Here is a 21,395-nt window from a genome sequence, read left to right as displayed (position 1 = left end):
CTAGAACTGAACTAGAACTGAACTAGAACTGAACTAGAACTGAACTAGAACTGAACTAGAACTGAACTAGAACTGAACTAGAACTGAACTAGAACTAAACTAGAACTGAACTAGGACTGAACTAGAACTGAACTAGAATTATCAATAAAATACATCCTTAGCAACACAATTTTCAAAACATTCCATTTAAGTCGGAAAATCTTCTTCGTATACCGTTCATTTTGCACATCATTTTCGTATTCGTAGTAGCCCTATAGAAGAGTTAGCTGTAAGTGAAGTATGCAATTGTATGGGTGATGTATTTTTTTCTTTGACGTGTGTTTGTATGTTATAGATTAATTTTTTCCTCTTTTTTGTTGTTGTTGTTGTTTTTATGCTTCTCCTCAGCATTTTATGCATTTACACCAGTAGGTTCGAGCTGGTGTTTGTCAGCCTGCTGCACAGTTTGCTGGCGTGCATTGCATACTTTGGTTGGGTTTTTTGGTTTGTGCGGAAAGTATTAACAATTCGTGTTTCAAGTTGTTCTTCTTGTTTGCTGTGTTTATTGCATTTTTTCTTTTTATGTTTGCTTCTTGCTAAATAAACGTGCTAAAAGTATCGAAACACAAAAAAACCGAAAACGTTATCGCAAAAAAAGCCCGGTACAAATACAAAAATACAAACGTCCAAAAAAGTAAAAGAAGAAGTAGAAATAAGAATAGAAGGACTGTTGTTTTTCAATAGTGTGTACACGTAGCCTATGAAAGGATAACAAGCGTATAACGGGCCGTGTAGTCGTGCGACCTGGTTAGCCAACTAGCCAGCCTGCCTTACCCTCACCGTAGCGTACCGTGCCGTGACGTGCCTTAACTTTAACCTGGCAGTTGGTTGGACTATGCAATCAAGTTCTAACTGGTCTTTGGAAAAAGTTTTACATTATTTGTGGAGTCAGTCGTCGTGTGATTGCAGGTGAAACGGTTCGTTTGTTTGCCCACTTGTGGCCTAACATTTGTGCTCCAATTTCATTTTGTGCTGTTTTATTTTATTTAAATTTTTTGTTCGTTGTTTGTTTTTACTCGTTGTTGATTTAAATGTGTTTGTGTGTGTTGGGATTGATAAAGTAAAATTGTGCTGAAATTGTGTTCAAACATTAAGGGGCCGTTTAGTTTTCCAAAAAAAATCTATTTGATTTTTTGTTATATATATTTGATTGTCAAATGTTAACTCCTGTCTCTCTCTCTCTTTAATATTATTTAAACGAATAAGAAAAGTGACAGAAAGGAGTGAGGAAACTAGAAGTGGACAAATCAAAAATTAAATTCTAACGTAAACTACTATTTGGCACGTCAAACGTACACATCCGTTTCCGTTTGACACCTGAAATAAAAGTGTTTAACTGTTTTCTCTCAAAATTTTTTAAATATCCATCAATTGTGCCGCTAATAATAACATGTATGTGGTTTCATTTGTCGTTTTTCAAAATACATATACAAACCATTTAAATTTTGCGAAAGGTTTCTGTAGTGGTGGCAGTGGTATGCGTACAGTTGTTCAAAATCAAAAGGATTAATACGCATAATGATTTTTGGCGCACATTTTTTGCCGGTTTTTTCTAATGATGAGTTTGTTGTTTTTAACAACACGCATTGGTTTTATTTTATTTAAGTAACCTTATCATAGTTGCGTGCTTTGGTTGCCATTTCTATAAATTTATACTTCTACTTTTTCTCAATCCCTTATGCTGCCTTCGGCTCTCTCCGCTCGATTGGTTATTTTCCTAACTTCAAATGAGTTATAATCCTTTTGGTATTATTTTTACTAAAATAGTACTTGAAAGTTTATATTAGTTAGAATTTGTTTTTCCTGTAATTTTATTCAGGGAACTTGAGTCTATGAGCATGTTTAATGTGTTAAACAAACTGTAAAAAACAACAGCAGCAGCAATAACAACAGCAATAACAAAATACATATATACAAACATCTATTTGTAACTAATAAACAATGTATGATGATTTAAAAATTCATACCTAAATAAAGCCGTACATACGTGGGTAGATTGAGGTAATGTTAAAAGCAATTTCTACATCTAGTTATTATTTGTTGTCCAAATTTAAGTTATGATGTTTTTTGTATATATATATATAGTATATACAAATAGTAGTATCCATATCGGACCGTTAGCTAGGGCTTATAGATAAGGTCCACCTCTGAAAACTATTTTAACGCATCTAATAACACTTAAAATTCCAGAGAAAATGTAGTTTGTACATACAAATTGATAAGATAAAATTTTTTAAGATGTGTCTTTAATAAATCATAGCTCCAAGGGCCACATCCGATAACACATTATTAAACGACATCAGCTTAAAAATAGACACGAATATAATTCATACAGAGCATCTTGCTAAATTTTTCAAGGATCGGATCATAATAAGTCATATCTCCCTTGTAGGGCCTACTACCGAAAATTGCCTCAATGCACAAGTACAGTTGAAAAAGTACAGTTTTCAAATATATGCCATCCCTGGCTTGCTCTCTTGATGAGGTTAAAGCTATGTATGCAAATAATCCAGAAACGATCCACACTATATATAGGCTGATGAGATAGAACCAAAGACTTTGAAATTTTTACTGAAACAGTATTCCATGAATAATAAAAGTTTTGTTCCTTCAAACTAAATAATTATATATTAAAAAAAATGAACAATCTTTGTTAAAGAAATTATTGGTCAACGTCAATTAAAATAAAAATAATAACAATAAACAAAACAGCCCAACAATTGATTAATTTACATATTTTTCAAAAATATGTAAATTTAGATTTGAATTAAAAATAAAATTTCCAAATTTTTTAAAAAAAGTTATCTGTATCAAAAAATGCAATCTGGAATTTTTGTTTTGGTTTTACATTAATTCGTTTTGACAATAAATTATAGCAGTTAAACAACTCGGTAGACGTTTATTACTTTGATCATCAATGAAATTTTATAAAACAAGTAACAAATCTTCCAACACGTCTAAAAGTTAAGTAATAGGGTCACATTCAATAAGACAGTACAAATTTCTCCAGCTTAGTCTACATGTTGCGATTTCAATATTTAGGTTTAATATTTTGAGATGATCATTAGTTCTCTGGCAGTTTTTAAAAATTCTAATCTTAGGACCAAAATTTTGAATCGGTATTCCGAAGGATACTATTAAAAATTTGTTGTGTAATGCAAACTTTGGGACTCAAATATTTCGAGATATCTGATATTTAGATTCTGATTTTTACTTACTTTTTCATACAATTACTCCTACAGTATGTCCTTTGTAAGTTGCTGCTTCTGTAGTATATTTCTCATCGTTTCTTCTCAGCCAGAATTCGCATTTGTTTATCACTAGCATGCCTTCTACTAAAATTCCATCGCGATATATAGTTTCTTCAATTTCCGATGTTATAAAGTTTAACATTTGTTAGCAACTAAACATTTCCTTCCGGTTGTTATTTATACAAACATACAAATTTACTTATCAATTAACCCACATTGCACTAAAATATTTAATAAAACAAAAACGAATCAAAAACAAATATAAACAAACTAATAATAACAGCATGTGTGAAGGCACACACATACATACAACAATAGCAGACCATTTAACCTTTGTGTTACCAGAATTCGTCCAGGTGAGGTTATAGATTTTTCAGTCATTGAGAACATAGTGACGAAATATATCAATAAGTAATCGGAATACTTCATTGGATGATCGGACAAGACATTAACTCTGGAAGTTAATCCGTTTTACTTATACCCTTTGCACCCATATTTTTTGGCCTCCTAATTGATGTAATAAATATTTAAACAAATTTTGAAAGTAAGTAGAATACTAAGTACATCTATAACATAACGACTGGTAATGCAAAGGTTAAAACATACCTACATATGTATATGTATACAAGAAACTACACATACATACATTTGCATATTCTATCTCTTTCTAATTCACTTGTTTCGATGTTTTTACAAATCGCATTAGTTGTAATTAATACTGCATGTTGTTTGTTTGCTGTTTGTTGTTCTTCTCATTTGTTATTAGAGTGTTTCAATAATTTATACAATAATTTACGCATGCCATCGCATACTATAACGGATTACGACCGAAAGGATTGTTGTCTACCAAACGGATTAAAACACAAATTACCATTTTATACAACCGGGTATGTATTCACTCATTTTCGATGTATATATTTGTATGTATTGTATGCAAATGAAATTTTAGCCGTTTTGAGGGGTCCTTGCTGCTGTTTATGGTAGCCGGAGTGAGTGTGTGTGTGTATGTTTTTATAACTGTATTGATGTTTATTATATAGAAAGTTATGTTTGTTGTTATTTGTAGACATGTGTTTTAAACTCATTTTTATTGTTATACCCTACACCAATATAGTAAGTCTGTACTAATATTTGTAACATTTTAAAAAATTAATCATACACCCACCTTAAAATATACCAATATGCCCAGAACCACTTTCTGAGTCGATTTAGCTATGTCCATTTATGTGTCCAAGCGCTTTATACAAGTCGAAATTTTCAAGATAATATTAGGAAATTTTTTGACCCAAAGAGGAAGGCTATTGAAAATGGTCGGACCGTTATGTCATGTAGCCCCAATAAAACCATGCCCCCAAGGAGTGCTTTTGGGCACATAAATATTTTTAATGTTATTGTACCACTCCAAAAATCGGCAAAACTTAGTTTTATTTTTAACACAAACCCTGGTGTAGGGTATCATAAGAACGGCAATGTACCGCTTTAAATTTTTACTTGTTTTCTTTTTGTTGTTGCAGTTGCTTTACGGTCAATATTGTTTTTTTATTTTGGTTTGAGTAATTGTATTTTTGTTTTGGAGATTTTGTTGTAATTTTTAAACATTTATAACGACATTGTATGTTGCTCATGTGCAACATGCAGACAAACTCATTTATTATCTATAGTATTTATTTTTATTGTTATTGCATTTATATTTACATACATACACGTATGTAGGTTTGTATATATTGACCTCCAACTTAGTTTTAAATATTTTTTTTAGTTTAAACATCTAGATTAAATAGTTTTTTTAATTGATCGATTTGTTGCTATTTTTAAAATATTTTTATATAGAAATTTGTTTTTTATTTTTTTAAATATACTTTATTTATTTAACAGAGATTTTAGAGTTAAAATAAATATTTATACATATATGTACCTATTAAATGAAAAATTATTTGTTGAGTTAATTTAATATTAAATATTTTTTTAATTACAAAAAAATTTCTCACGGCTATTAAATATATTATTAAATATTTGTTGTTATGACAAAAGTTAATTTTATTTTATTATTAATTTTAAAGCTAAATAATTTCTCTAGGCACTATTCGTTTGCTATTGTGTATAACTTTTAGTAGAAAGTATTTTATTTTCACGGGTAAAATATTGATATATGTCTCATTTTTGGGCGATTTCTTTTAAAACCAAAATGACGATAACTTCAGATCTTTAGCAATAATACACTTATTTTGAGGAGGGTGTTATGCGTTTGTTTTCATGATTGCACACCCACCTTAAATTACAGCAATCACTTTATAGTTTATCTTTTACTTCCATCCGTCCGTCCATTGGTCCACGGTCTTTTAGGGAAGTCTGTTGAAAATTTGTTTAAATTGGCCCATTATTTCGCCAAGTACCTCTACAGGTCGCAATTTTTCAGATAATTTGATGAAAATAAAAACGTTTTCTCGGATGGGGTTCCTGAGCTTATAAATATAACAAGAGTGACCTCAGTATAGAAGGTAGAATGTAAGAACTTTTCCTAATTTTTTTTGGGAGGTGACCTAAAAATGTTTTGTATGTTACTGTCGACAAAATAATCGTAACTGTTAAATATAGCACTCTACATATTTCTTCGTAGAAATTATATCATAAATTGTTTTGCATTGTTGCCTTACCACAGTTTAAACACTCATATCACAAATATGCCAGTGTTTGTTTTTTGCATTTCCTTCTTTTATTTCAATTGCACAAGTAGAAAAAACCGTTATTTTAAAAAGTTGTGTCAACTTTTATGCAATTTGTTTTTTTTCATATTTCTTCTAAGACTATTATTTAAAAATAAAATGGCTTCTAAAATCAACATGAGTGTGAGAAAAAATAATTTCTAGTTAAAAGTGTAATGTGTAAATAGAAATGTTTATGCAACATGCTTACTTAAACACACTCATTTAAACATATCTTTTCAATTTAATGAAAATACAAAAAAAAACCCATTTCCTATGACAAATTCACAATGCATCTGTGTTCCTTCTACAACTAATGCTTTTTGCTTTTTATAAAAAAAATTTAAATCATACTAATTTCTTAATTAACATTAAAATCTTTCCAACTTTTACAATAGCAACAACATCAAAAAGCTTTTTGCAGCAATGGCTTTTCTAGCAAAGAGGAATAAAATGAAACAAATTATTAAATAATAAATTTAATTATTTTTTATTAAAAAAAACTCTATTAATTTTAATGCAACTTTTAAGTAGAAGAAAAAGCAAACTTTCATGTAAATGACATTCAATGAGTGACAGACTATATACAGACAGACTCCTAAGCAACCTTGGCCAAAAATAATTATGTGTGTATAATTATTGTATGTCTGTTTTAGTGTGCGTAAGTCTGTAAGGAGCAAATATTATGTCTGTGAAGAAATATCTCAACAATTATGAGAACTTTGTACTTATTTAATGTTGTTGTTTTTGTAATTCCCATTTGTAACGGTAATGACGTTACAAAAGCAACTGACGACAATGTTGACGACATTGGAAATTCGTGCCGACGGCAAATCGTCATCATAATAATAACAACGACTTGTAATAGTACGACTTGTTGTCGTAATCATCGTAGAGTCTGTTTTGGTTAACAAATACAAACAAAACTATCCCAGCAATTCGTAAAAAAGTAATTGCATCGAAAAATATTGTGGCTTTAATTCGTTTTTCGTCATGGATGAGGAGTAAACGGGGGGCGTTGGTGTGTGTGTTACATAATCTCTAATACTTAAGTATCCCTTTTGAAAGCGAAAAAGTGCACAGAGGGAAACAGAAATACGACAACGCGACGTTGTCAACATTGCAACAATCCGTTGTCGAATTCATATCCATTATGTTAATGTTAACAAACCGTTGCCAATATTGAGCTTACCACGTTTGTTAACATTTAGACAACGGATGTGTATAAAATTTAGATTTCTATAACAAATTGTTACATAGTGTTGTCATACGTATATGTACACTTTGACAACGGATGCTATTGAAAAAATATAAACACTTTACTGACAACTTATATATTTCTTTTCCTCTCTGTATGGACACTTAAAAAACTTAATCTTTTTGTCTGTTTTTTGTAATCTGTGGGGTAACGATTGACTTTCTCGTAGGCCAAAAAAATAACACGTTAAAATAGCTAATCACAGGGGATTCGCTGGCTAGGGTTAACCCTAAGTGGCAGGTTGTGCTGATACTTCGGGAACTGCTGGATATATACCACTATACTACCACATTAACAGGTTCTTATACATAATACGTCGTATATACATATAAACAAAACTAAATATTGTTTTCTTTGCTAAAGGTTTGATTGACTGGGTGAATGTCTGCTTTTCCAAAGAAGATACTTTAAAGTTCTATTTTTTACACTTTATTAGAGAAATGGTGAAAATGATATAGCTTTCTGGAAACAAATATTTTTTTATTTCTCTTTAAACAAAAAATCTTTTTTAACTTAAAAGAGTTCCTTTTAAACTTTACGGCAACTAAAAAGTTGTTAAAAAGCATTTTAGAAACAAAAGCAACATTTTAAAGGGTTTTCAACGTGGATTTAAATAAATTCACTTTAACGTATAAATAATGGGGAAACTAGTCCTATGCGCACTTCGGCGGTTGTGAATTTATGTTTTTCTTACATTCCTATTTTAAATTTAAAAATAAATTTTAAAATATATTGAAAAAAGTTTTTTCTTTTGTCTATGGCAAAAAAGTACCACACACAAATTCAATGGCCCCTAAAGCTCACTCCCATAACTAGTATGTACAATAAATTGTGTATCAGCGTTTTAAGAAGTATAAGCCTCTGGATAAGTGAACGGAGTAATAAAATCCTTTTGGGTCGTATCAGTTGTATTCTAATTCGAAGAATAGAAAATATATATTTCATATTAGTGTTTGTTTTTAAATGTGTTCCTTGATTTAATCCTCAAAAACCTTCAACAAAATTGTTGTAAATGTGTATTGTTTTCACAACAGAGAAAATATTTTCTATGGAATTGTCTTAACGCTGGAGGGGGCGGTTGATGGTAGTAGAACTGCTTGCTGCTTGGTATTGTATGCATATATAATGCACTTTGTATGGCACTTGCATTAAACAGCTCGTCAGACAGACAGACGGACGATATTCAAGCAGCAGTCAACAAGCAAAGCAAAACGAGTCAGCAGGAAGGTAATTCACAACATATTCAAATGTATTTGTTTTCTTTTTATGATGATGATGATGAGGATGATGACGACAGCAACAAGAATAAAATTCAGAAAGCATTAAGGCTCTACTTACTCATACTTGATCTCTCTCTCTTTGTATGTAACGATATTCTTCATGTTGTTGTGGAATATTATGACGACATAATGCCTGCAAAGCATTCCTTCTGTCTCAGTCAACATGTGCAATTGTTACAGTTGTGTTATTTATGCAAAACTACAGTCAAACGTCAATAATTGCAATTTGCCGGAATGACGAACAACAATCAGAGCGAAGACAAATTGTTGCAGAACAATGCTATGATAAATCAAAATTTGACACATTTGACAGTTGATGGGAAAATTGTTGATTAGCCAGAGATTTATGAGCAGATATTGAGGCATGCAAGCATATGTTTCATTTCATGTATCTATACGTAATGAATATTAGGTCATTAAGTGAAAGCTTGCAAAAATTTCCACCAAAAGTAGGAAATAACAAACATATTTTTCAGTTATTCTAAATTTAAGAACATTTTCTGGTTTACTTACTACAAAGCATAAAATCATTTCTCTTAGTTCTTTTCAGTAAATGTTTTACTGTATCTGAAATGAGAAAAAGGATTGCATTTGGTTTCATTGCCATTTGTGAAATACAACAACAACAGCAGCAACAGCAATACTAGCAACAATAGCATCAACTACAGCTATAATAGCAAACTGCATGCAACAAACATGGTCGCCTAAAAATACAAAGTTAATTGAAAATACTAAATTTTCCATGTCTAGACAGAAAATTATGTGACAATTGTTTTTGTTTTGAAGTTTTTCATTAATTTTTTTATAATTAATTACTCATCTCTTGTTGGTACTGTTGTTATTTTAAAATGAGTTTTTTATTTAAAATTAATTAACTCTAATAGAGTTAATCTTTGTATGCGGTGGCTGAATTAAAAAAAAATATATAAAAACCCAAGTGCTGTTTTTTTTGCAATTGTCATTTAATATTTGCTCTTGCAACATGAGTTATCGCACGACAACACTCTTACTATCATAGCTATACACAGGTATTTATTAAATTGCAACAGCAAATAAAAACATTTATTATTATAATTTTAATTATATTTATCATTTACGAGTTTGTACATAGATCACGCACAGTACGGTGAAGTTTATTTTGTATTTTGCATTGTAGAATTTTTTTGTAATAAAAAATAACACTTATAAAAACAAATATTTATTATGGTGAAATGGTTTTATTTTATTTGAAAATATTCATCTAGGGTTATATATATTTTTTGCATGGTTTTTTTCTACCTTTAAAATTAAGCGTTTTCGAGATGAATTAAAGTTGTTTGGTCGATCAGATAAATAGATAGATAGATAGATAGATAGGTAGATAGATAGATAGATAGATAGATAGATAGATAGATAGATAGATAGATAGATAGATAGATAGATAGATAGATAGATAGATTTAGTTAGTTAGCTAGTAGTTAGTTAGTTAGTTAGTTAGTTAGTTAGTTAGTTAGTTAGTTAGTTAGTTAGTTAGTTAGTTAGTTAGTTAGTTAGTTAGTTAGTAAGTTAGTTAGTTAGTTAGTTAGTTAGTTAGTTAGTAAGTTAGTTAGTTAGTTAGTTAGTTAGTTAGTTAGTTAGTTAGTTAGTAAGTTAGTTAGTTAGTTAGTTAATTAGTTAGTTAGTTAATTAGTTAGTTAATTAGTTTGTTTGTTTGTAAGTTAGTTAGTTACTTTGTTGATTAATAAGTTGGTTTGTTTTATTTAATTATATTCTAATATTTATACAAATGCTAAATATCATTGAATTATCTCTAAAAATTGCAACCTGTAGTTTTATTACAAGGTTGGCAAGCCCTATTCGGGTGTTCAGCTTTATTGGGGTTTCATTGAAATATCTTCAAAATTGCAACCTGTAGTTTGACTACAAAGTCAATAAGGACCAACGGACTCAAATCAATTTACGGTGGGTGTAGGATCAATTATATTGAGCGTTACAAACATCAGCACAAATCCAATATACCCTTCCCACTAAAGATTTGCTGCGAACTGCTTTTTTTTATTTGTCGGCAAACTTTGTTTAATACTTACTTCAAAAAAGAGTCGGAAAATTCAAAAGATAATTGCTGGCCTAGAAAGAAATTGTTGAAAAATGTTACAAAAGGCGTCGGAAAATAATAAAAGAAATACTTGGCCTAGAAAATGGAAGCAACAACATTTAATAAGGTCAACAAAACAGAAGCATACTGCCAAAAAATAGACATCCATTTATGTTCATATAAAAATAACTCTTATAAATATCTCGAGATAAGAGACACATGAATAAATTCATATGGAAACCACTAAAATTTTTAAATGAAAAAAACAGTGCAAAATAATGTAAAGCTTTTTAGTTTAAATTTAAAGAGTATCCTAAATGTTATTGGTTATATAAAACAAAGTGGTATTTTATGTAAATATATTATTATTTAAATAAATTATTTAACTTCATATTATTAGGCATAACAAATGTAATGTGAGTCCTATTTTTATATATGTACATTTTATAGCTTCATTTATAACGGTTTTAAAAGCAAAACTTCTACTTTATATTTGCATTTTATGAGATACATACATACATAGTATGTAAGTATAGTTTTTAGTATGTAGAATTTTATTTAAATAATTCTCGTACATTTTTAAAGTATGTTAAATGTTTTATTATTTCCATTATAAATCTCTTAAATATGTCCAGGTTAAAGTATGAAGAACAATAACAATCCCTTGTTAATTTTGTCTTTTCAAATAAAAAAATCTGAAGAATTCAAATTAGTTTTTAAACTTTGCCTAATGTGGCATAAAAACCTCAAAAAAACATTAGGCATAAATGTAACTAACTATACAGTTACATACAATTATACATATATACATACATGCATGAATATTTAAACTCATATATATATATATTATATATATATATATATATATATATTATATAATATATATATTATACATATATATATATATATATATATATATATATATATATATTATATATATATATATATATATATATTATATATATATATATATATATATATATATAATATATATATATATATATAATATATTATATATATATATATATTATAATATATATATATATATATATATATCTATATATATATATATATATATATTATATATATATATATATATATATTATATATATATATATATATATATTATATATAATATATATATTATGTATATATATATATATATATATATATATATATATATATATATATATATATATATATATATATATATATATATATTACCTTAAATACAAACATCTATGGATAAAGTTAAACTTAAAAGTATGTTTATCCTAAGGAAATTTTTATCAAATTATATTTTATGTGGAATAATTTGAGTATCGTGATCGTACTTAAACCAAATATTATTTAAAATTTAATAACCTTTTAAATACATAAGTAAATTAACGGATTACTAAAGTTTAGATAAGTGAAAATACCCAGCAAAAACTTCCAGTACCTTGTAAAGGATAATTATGCTAAAATTTTACACAAAAGAAATAAGAACAAGTAAGGGTTCTATGTTCGGCTGTGCCGAATCTTATATACCCTGTGTTTAAAATAAGTGGGTATCAAAAACTCTTCTTTCAAATCATATACTTCGAGCTGAACATACTAAATTTTATGTTTCTAGATTCAATTTTATAAAAAATTGCCTTTTAAAAAACAAAAAAGTAGAAAAAAGTTCACTTTTTCTGGTTCTTGTCTAATTCCGACTCTACATGCTAAATTTCATATTTCTAGGTTCAATGTTATAGAAAATTCAAAAATACCTTTTAAAGAACGAAAATGAACAAAAAAAGCCTTTGACGTGTTCTCGTCTAATCCGGACCCTACATACCTAATTTCATCTACTGCTTGGCTTAGTCCTTCCATATATTGAGAGAGATCAGACCAGAGATCCTCATAATCTGGTACTACGGGTGGCCAGTTGCCCGCAGGACTATGTCCTGGCTGGTCAGTTGGTAGAGGTTCCTTCGGGATCCACGTAGTGGCTATGTTTTAAACCAAAAGTCGCGGGGAGAGTAAGTGGCGGTTAAAAGACTGATGCATAAAGTCAATATTTCGGGATAAGTGTCACAGAGGAGTGACTGTGGGACTAAGCGTTGGAAATGAATTGGTATTAATTGTATATGGCACGGGATGAATGTAGGGCTGGGTTGAATGATGATGGATGAAAGGTATCATATACATATGATACCATTGAATTTTCCTTCCTTGTCCAGATATGTTCAGAGTATACTCTGTTCATATTAGAATTACCACAGCGTGTCTCTGTGAGTAAGAACAATGTCTACGGCTTATCGTACTTCGGTCCACCGGTTACGTCTGTAGATGCTGTTGTCGAATCAACAAAGGCCATCCAATGGTCAGAGATTAGATAGCTGGAGTACTCCAGCAAAGTACTTGTACATGGACCGGTCAAAGCCAATGTACAAAAATTGCCATTTGAGTTCTTCATTGAAGAACAAAGAGGCGTTGGTAGACCGTTCTCAAGTCTACTCTGTGGATGAAAACGACCACCGTGAGATAAGACCATCAAGGCAGATGCTTACGTTAAAACTCTCGACAGTCATACCCTTCTCACGAGAGTGAAAGGGTATAAAAGTAGTCAAATCGCATGAAAAAAAGTATACAGCATGTAGAGTTTCAGATGCTGGAGGACTTTGAATTATAAAGTATTTATACAACACATTATTAGTAAGACCTTATTAGATTACTTCTATTTACATCGGACGATATGTAGTTGTCATTGAATAGTTTGTTGCTAGGTAAGTACATACAATTGAAATTTAATACCTAGTTTTTGCTGGGTATTTAATAAAATTTTAAAAATTTTCGGGATTTTATATTTCCGATTTTATATTTCCGATAATTTAAATTTTTAATCGTACGTAAAATTTCGCCTTATACTGTTAGTTTGTCTAATATGTGTACATATTTGTTATTTAATGTCTATTAACCAAACAAACATGCACAAGAACACAAACTTTAACAAAAAACAAATGTTTTTAGTAAAATTTACATAATATTTCAAAACCTTAAATACATACTAAATCTTTTATAATGTTTACAAGCTAAAATTGTTTACTCCTTAAGAATGTTTTACTACATATACATATATGTAAGTATGAGTCCATCAAGACATATATACACATACCTATATAAATTACATTTACATCAAGTCAAGCTACAAACATATACATATGTTTGTGTGTCATTAGATTTTTGTAGAGAATTTGTTTGGTTGGTCTAATGTCATTTGGTTTTTGCTGTTTTTTTTTTCATTCATCTTGTGATTATTTGTAATTTTGTGTCTTGAAAGTGTTTAAGAATTTTCTTTGACCTCAGTAAGTCAATTTTAGTTAAATTTACATGAAACTATGTAATGTAACTAAATTTATATAAATAGTTGCTTGTGTATAAATGTGTGCATTAGCGTTTCTATTATTTGCCAGGGAGTTGGTAGGAGTGCTAAATGAATATTTGAAAACCCTTTAAGGAATCACGAAAATTAAGGATCTCAATATGTATATGAATTTCAAGGTGGTAGCCCACGACCCATTGAAAAAAATAAAATATTTTGAAAGCAATATTTTAAAAGTGTGTATCTTACGCTGTCTGGTTTTTCTTAAGCATAGTTTAAATTTATGCTTTCGTACAAATTTCAGTAAATAAAAATAAACTATGTCTAAGCCCTAGTCTGTGCAAGTCTACTGAGTCTATTAACTGGTCAGTGGAAATTAAATATCAACATATTACTCGCAAAGTTGATATTAAAAATAATTACTTAAAAAAAAAATCAATTTTAAATGACCCTCGTCTAATATTTTTGTTGAAAAGTGTCCTTTAAATTATTCTTTAAATTCCTTTAAGATCAAATATGAGAGAGAAAAAATATCAAAATTACCATTTAAACATTTAACCTTCTTGAAGCTGTTAAGTGCTTTTTTTGGTTAGGGAGAAGGGAAAACATACCAAATAAAAAAACAAAAACGCCCTTTTATAAACAACGACAGCAGCAATAATAAGAATGAGCCAGAAAAATCATATTGTTTTACATAATACTCGTAAGTATTTACTATCTGTTTTCGACTTAAGATTCTCCACCCACCCATTTTGACTTAAATGACCACAAAAATTTATAAAATGTTGTCCACACAAATACAAGTCATGTTGGGCTAAATAGTTGTGTATGTATGTGTTTAAGTCCTACCAAACTCTCTCATATTTATTTATGTATGAGCATGTATTGTTTTTTGTACATTGTATACTATGTATGTAGGCATGTGGGTATGTGTTTGTATGTAGGTCGATTTAACAGCTTATAGTAATACAATAGTATTTATTTGGATGCTGGTTTGTTTGTCTATTGTCCAACCAGTCTGCCAGCTAGCCAACTATTAAGCTAACCGGTCGGCCCCTTATAACATTGGACATTTGTCCGTCGTTTATATTTGTACGAGTTCGACTACTTAGTTGAGATTTTAAGTCTGGCATGGATCATCAGGAAAACATTTTGTAATAACACATTCATTTCTTTTAAATTTTTTGTTGTAGCTGTTGTGCTTTGTTGTGTATTACGTTTGACCCAATGTACATCTGTCACTTAAAGTGGTCATTTGTTTTTGTTTGTTCTCTTGTTGTTACCAACATATATTGTCTGAATTGAATACAGTAGGTTAATTGATAAGTTCAACAAATGTCAAAAACAACTTTTTTTAAGATTGTCATAACGAATATGTTAAGGTTAATAGGTTAAGATACTTATATAGAAATAATATTACCTTAAATAGACTGTATGTTAAGGGTGAAGAAGGCTTTTATTGTTGCTAATAAAATTTTCGTTACTATTGAGAAAATAAATCTAAACAAATAATTATCTTTGATTTTTGTAATTATAGATTTGATATATGTATTTCTAGATAATACTCAATTGTTCTACTTTTTCAGCTTATCCAGCATATGTTTGCACATACTTTTCTAATGTTTCAAATTGAGATTTGGATATGAAGTACAAAAAACCATTAGAAATAGACAATTACAAATACGATTATAACTTCCTTACAAAATATATTGACTTCATCAAATTTGCACAGACACATATACACTCACATAGACTAATACAAGTTCAAATACATGCATACCAAAAGCGTATTAATTATAATTTCGACTTTGGTTTTTCTAAATATTAAAGTGAATTTGTATTTCTCTATTAAGGTGGCTCAAAAAAATAGACATTTTTTGCACCGTGACAAAATGATCATGCTTTTATTCTATAATGTAATGTTCTACAATAAAGAATTTTTATTTAATGATTATTCAAGTTGGTGCTAACTTTATATTTATTTTAGTAGAAGATAATTCGGTTTCATAATTTTGTTGTTAATAAGTTCATTGTCTTGTTTATTGCACATTCGTACAATATTCCCTTATATTACACTGAAGCAAACTAGTACGTGGGCTATGTAAAAAGACTGTGAAACTAATGGGTTTCATCAGAAACACCAGCAAAGGAAGATTAACTAACTAACTAACTAACGTCTTTCTATTTTCTACACATGTCGATATGTGTAGAATGTTTTATCTAAAATTTCGACCTTTTTATATAATAGTTAATATAGAAAAATATTACTCATACGCCCTGAAATGCATTTTGTTTGAGTTTCCTATCATGAAAATATTTCAAAGCTATATTTCGATTCATAGCATGAAAAATTAAAAAAAAAAAAAATAAATAAATAACTAGCAACAATACAATTCTTACATCACTGGACTAGTAGCTACACAAGCCAAGATTTCGGATCATCTGAAATGGCTATTAAACATATGTTTAACCACTAAAGTGGCACTACATAATTTCTAGATAACTATTTAACATTTGTTCTTTTCTTTTACATTTAATATATTTCTTTTCGAAATAAGAAATAAATTTTAAATTTATCAGCCAACTCTCGTGGCTGTTCCATTATATACACATGTTTGTAAATATGTGTGTACTTGTACTTATGTTTGTAATTTACTCTTTTTTAAACATTTCTTCTTAGGTTGTTTATTATGTTTTATAACTTGAAGTAGTATATGTTAATACATGCATATATACAAACATAAACATATACATGTATGTTTATGTATACGTGAATACATTCAACATAAGGTTCCTTTAAGTATAAATGTACATATGTATGTAAGATTGTTTGTCTGATTATAAATAGACATTTATCTTGCACAAAGTGCAGATGTATGTTTATTTATGTATATGATATTATGTACAATTGTATTAGTTAATTCAACAACAACAACAATAACAACGACATCAGTAACTACAGCAACAACATCATTAAATATTATTGTCATTAAATATTTGTATGTATGTCTGTATGTATTTACATACAGTGTATTACACAAATAGTGTTAAACTATAATATTACAATTATTTGCTTTTCTTTATTTGAATTTTATAACTACTTAACTCATATGTGTGTCTATGTAGCTCAATCTGTATGTGTTTAAGTATCCTCAGGATATACTTGATTTAAATAATAAATAAATGATGTACTTTTATGAAATGTACATTGCACACTACTACTAATACAACTTGTTTAAATTATGATCTTAAATTGATTTCCTTTTTCCCCCAATTATTTGTCACGCATACTTACATACTTAAATACTTACATTGGTACATTAACAAAGACAAGTGTTTTGCTGTATGTGTGTTTATGTTTAATAATTGTGTATTAAATATAAATGTATGTAAATTGTAATATGTGTAGTGTCTTTAAGTAAACATCTTAAGGGCTTATTTGGGCATAAATATATAAATTTATATCATAATTTTGTTAATTCATTTTCACATTGATTTTTGTCGAGTTAAAGGTAAATAATAATTTAAAAATGTCGGTTTCTCTTTTAAGAATTTTAATTATAAATTATTGTGGAAATTTAACACATTAAACAACATTTATTGAGAATATGAAAATTTTATTGCTTCACTTGAACCCGAAGGTTATTTTCAAGAGTCATACATACAACAGAAACAATTTAATGACAGTATATACCTGGGAAAGTTTCTAAGGCATTTATGTTTATTAGAAATTATTAATTAAATAATTTAACATTAAAGTTTTTAATAAGATTTAAAAATTTTGTCATAACACAGATGAAGATATCAAACAAATTATTTTTTAATATTTGTTTGACTTATTTCAATTTGAGTTGCTGTTTTAATCTTGAGAGTTATTTGTATGGATTTTAAGTAATTAAGAGATAAATATAGTACTAATAAAAAATAATCTTAGAATTTTTCATAAAATAAGAAATGTAATTTTAAAATAGTTAAATAAACATTTCTTCTATTTTAAAAGCTATTACATATTCAATTTGTTTCATCTTCTTAAAACATCATTTAAATTCTATTTTTCTGTTTTCCTTGCAATTTTCTCTCATACCTCAGCTATGTAAATATAAACCAACATTTGCATTCATTTTCTTTTTTCCACTTTTTTCTTTTACAGTCATTTCAATTTTCCAATTACCACCTAAAACGACTTATCAATAATAGATGCTATGAAGGCAACAAACTGTCCAACAGCTCAAGTAGCCCATTCAACAGCAAATGCTACGCCACTCATAAGCAACATCTCGGTTGCAGCATCGGCATCAATCTGTGTTGCAACGCCTACAAATTCCACAGCATCATCGTCAACATCGTCGTCAGCGAATACAACAAGTACGAAATTAAAATCAGCTCTCAAAGTGCCAAAAGTTAGTTTTGCTCCGCTTGACTTTACACCGCCTCCTCATATTACGTGATACGAAAATATGCCACATAACAATATTGTTTGTGAGTGGTTAAGAGCTTTAGGTTTGCAACAGTACGCAGAAAGTTTCATGGAGAATGGCTATGATGAGTTGGAAATTTGCAAGCAAATTGGTGAAATTGATTTAGATGCAATTGGTGTGGATAATGCCCAACATCGTAGTAAACTGCTAAAGAGTGTGCGTACGCTGCGTGAGAAGGGCGCTGCACTGGTGTATGTCATGATCAATGATCCGAAGGCATTGAGTAGTAGTAATGAAATTTTAGCTGCTGAATGTGATACGCCAACAACAATGAAAGAATTAGAATCTGTGATTAAGAGACATTTAGAGGCGGACGGGATTCGACTGACGGCTCATCCCTATTCAACGCCGGTAAGTACAGATACATTTGTATATTTTTTTTACAATTTGAATAGTTCATAATTTGTAGTATAAGGGTATAGTCAAGTGTATACATAGTCTAGTCTATAGTCTAGTCTATAGTCTAGTCTATAGTCTAGTCTATAGTCTAGTCTATAGTCTAGTCTATAGTCTAGTCTATAGTCTAGTCTATAGTCTAGTCTATAGTCTAGTCTATAGTCTAGTCTATAGTCTAGTCTATAGTCTAGTCTATAGTCTAGTCTATAGTCTAGTCTATAGTCTAGTCTATAGTCTAGTCTATAGTCTAGTCTATAGTCTAGTCTATAGTTTAGTCTGTAGTCTATTTTGAAGTTTACACTATAGTTTAGACTATAATCTGATTAGTGTTACTCATCAAAATAATGCTGTTGTTCTCTTATTAAAGTTCTTTACATGATTATTTGTGAGGCATACAGTTAAGCTTTCCCTGCATTATAAACTACTAATTTTGACGTAATAACATAGTTTGTTATTGAAACAAATATTTATCTAATAAAATTTTTTTAAATAATCAAAAATTCATCGATAATGAGCTCAGAGTAGGAAACTTAAAAATTTGGTTTATTAAATAACAATAAATTATATATTAATACATTTATTTGTTCTTAAAATTTTGAAAAAATGTTAATAAACTGCATATCAAAAACATCACATTATTGCCTACAATTAAAAGAGAATTCTTTAGTGTATCCTGATAAACTTTTAAGTTAAATGTTCGTACAACAACTCTTTTCCGTTTGGCAACTTATTATACAAGTTATTCTTTCCTTTTTGTTTATTTTTTTCTGCTTATTTTCGGGTTTAGTTAATAATAATGCAATAAATTTTCACTTAAACCCCTTTTGGCATACAAAGTTTATACTTATTTTCATAGTCCTTTTTTACTTCTTCGTACTCGTGTGACAACGTGATCGTGCCATGTGTCGCTTCCTCTATAAATTCCCTCTAGATTATTTCCGTTATATATAAACACAGTTATTTTTTCTTATTTTTTTTTAACTTTTTCGGAAATTTTGGTTCACATTACTTTTTTTATTTTAAGTTTGAGTGTGATAAATTTATTGCGCTGTGTATGCCAAGTGACCAAAAGTAACTAACCAACCGACACTGGAGTAGCTAGCAGCAAACGCTAACCAGCAGCAGTACATCACAGTTCCAATGGGTTTGGTCCATAATGTGCAAATGTATGTATGTACGAACGTACTGCCATTACTGTAGTTTAGGGTAATGGAGTTGCAAAAGTGTAAACGATAATCTTTTTCGATAGTTTACGAAAAAAAACTTTGAAAAAAATGCACAGTTTTTAATGTGCTTCCAGAGTTTATATTGCAAGTTGCAGTATGTAGTCACACATACTAGTGTATTGACTAAAATACTGGCCGTAAATGTGTTTATGGACTTCGTATTGTAAAATTATGTCAATACTCTTTGGGATTTGTGGTAGATATACGTGCAACATATAAGAATATATATTTATATTTAATATGCACATTTGTATATGTATGTATATAATGACCCTTAGTTACAAGCTTACTCTAACAGTGGAAATAAATATGAACAGACCTATAAAGAATATAGGTGTTCAGCATATTTTCTTTTAAATATTATTAAACATTCACAATATCAAAATAAAAGTGACTGTAAGATATTCAGCTAGATCTGTCGTGAATTCCATAGCCATTTTGACCGAGTTTCTTTTCTCCTTCACTGTATATTTTTATGCTTCCAAATACACATACATAAATAAATAAGTTCAGATTTTATAATGTGCAAAAGATAAAAGTACAATAAAAATACATAAATACTTAAAAATATGCATACATACATAGTTGCATTAATGTTACTCCATAGCAATGAGTGTGTGTGTGTGTAAGTGTTGCAAGTGTGTATGATTATTGCAATATAATTTTTGTAACTTTATTACAAATTCATGACAAAATAAAGAAATTTGCAGCAGTCTTCTATTCATACGAGTGCAATTTTGTACAATTGATAAATTTGTATTATGAATTTTATAATATACAAATTTATAACTACTATAAAATTATATTTTCCCAAAACTGTAGCTGTATACAGCTTCAAAAGGAACGAAAAAATATAATAAAATGATGCAATCAATTCTATACTTATGTCCGTAGTTATATTTAATCCCATTTTAAAGTTGATTTTTGAAATGCTTAGAAGAAAAGCATTATATCAAATGTCAATTTTAAAGCCTGAATAAGTAAAAGATTAGGTTTTCAATTGACAAAAGTAACATGTAATTGAAAAATAATAATGTAGGAAATTTTAGATAAAGTTTTTTATAAAAAGTAAAAAGAAAAATGGATCACGACTACTCTAGAATAAGGTTCTATAAACTGTTGAAAAAATATAAATAAATATTATTTATAAATAAGAATTCTTACGAGGTGATCGAGCAACGATTGATCAGTATAATTTTTAACCGCTATGGAATTTATAATAAATTTTCTACATTATTAGAAATTTAGCAAAAATTCTGTAAACCTAAGTAAAGTCAAAACTAATAAGAAAGTACATGGTCAACCATTAGACTTGTTCCTAATAATTAGGAGAGACATTTCT

The 21,395-nt window shown here is 28.9% G+C and overlaps 1 protein-coding gene across 11 annotated transcripts in view; it reads left to right on the top strand.

The window, feature by feature from the left end:
* The window catches only part of LOC111690846, a 156,401-nt gene that overhangs the window by 119,810 nt on the left and 15,196 nt on the right, over positions 1–21,395 (top strand). For 2 of the 11 annotated variants that reach the window (XM_046948784.1, XM_046948783.1), the window contains exon 2: positions 18,104–18,782. In XM_046948784.1, coding sequence (XP_046804740.1) covers positions 18,411–18,782 — 372 coding nt within the window. In that variant the 5' untranslated portion in view covers positions 18,104–18,410. Of the gene's footprint in view, positions 1–454; positions 957–2,825; positions 3,647–3,996; positions 4,178–9,414; positions 9,559–18,103; positions 18,783–21,395 lie in introns of those variants that run through there. The other 9 variants (XM_046948776.1, XM_046948775.1, XM_046948779.1 and 6 more) reach the window with 9 other exon arrangements.

The sequence above is a fragment of the Lucilia cuprina genome, chromosome 4 (assembly GCF_022045245.1).
Source record: "Lucilia cuprina isolate Lc7/37 chromosome 4, ASM2204524v1, whole genome shotgun sequence".
Taxonomy (NCBI): Eukaryota; Metazoa; Arthropoda; class Insecta; order Diptera; family Calliphoridae; genus Lucilia; species Lucilia cuprina.
The sequence above is the reverse complement of the archived record's forward strand: the minus strand, read 5'-3'. Positions and strand labels throughout refer to the sequence as shown.